We start from the raw sequence: 674 nt of genomic DNA on the forward strand, positions 1-674 counted from the left end.
CTGTGTATATATAATTATGTTTTACCAATGCACACAGGGACAAAAACCTCAATATTTGGGGATATAAGCTTGAGGAGATCATGCAAACTCCATGCAACCCACAGTCCAAACTGAGGATATTATCCAGGTGCTTCTTGCTGTGAGGCAAAAGTGCTGTACACTTATCCACCATGCTGCCAAATGACAATCATGGCATTTGAGGGAAAAAGGGGGAAGTTTGTAACCCTAAGAACACCATCCCAACTGGGTCATACAATAGTGTCAGTGTATATAAATATTTAGTTTAATCTGTATTAAAACATATGTAACATGCATGAAGGATTCAAACCATGTGTTTCATTCAGCCATTTAGCAGGTTTGCTCACATTTTGTGAATTGACATTCATGACAGGACAAATGTTAAATGTAGAATTTTGCAGTTAATACTACCAGATATCACTGTTTTCTACCCACTGCACCTTTTAGTGTTCCCAGCAGAGAGACAACAGATGAAAATAATAATTAATTTATTCCAATAATTGTTCCTGCGAGCTGTGGCAGTGGACCAGCATGCACAGAAGCTGAATTTCCCCTGGGTGGAATTCTGCTATTGTTATTAGACTACAAACAGGAATGACAATTCAACAATAACAGAAGGTTTGGATGTGGTTTTGAACATTTGTTTAGGTAGCTCA

General features: G+C 38.0%; 1 protein-coding gene across 1 annotated transcript in view; it reads right to left on the reverse strand.

Moving 5' to 3' along the window:
• The window catches only part of LOC106513348 (uncharacterized), a gene marked incomplete at its 3' end in the record, with an annotated part of 4602 nt that extends 4430 nt beyond the window's left edge, over nucleotides 1–172 (reverse strand). The window contains 1 exon segment of the mRNA XM_014002141.1: nucleotides 103–172. Coding sequence (XP_013857595.1) covers nucleotides 103–172 — 70 coding nt within the window.
• Between the last annotated feature and the right edge of the window lie 502 nt (nucleotides 173–674).

This window comes from Austrofundulus limnaeus, unplaced genomic scaffold (genome assembly GCF_001266775.1).
Source record: "Austrofundulus limnaeus strain Quisiro unplaced genomic scaffold, Austrofundulus_limnaeus-1.0 Scaffold12, whole genome shotgun sequence".
In the NCBI taxonomy this organism is placed as follows: Eukaryota; Metazoa; Chordata; class Actinopteri; order Cyprinodontiformes; family Rivulidae; genus Austrofundulus; species Austrofundulus limnaeus.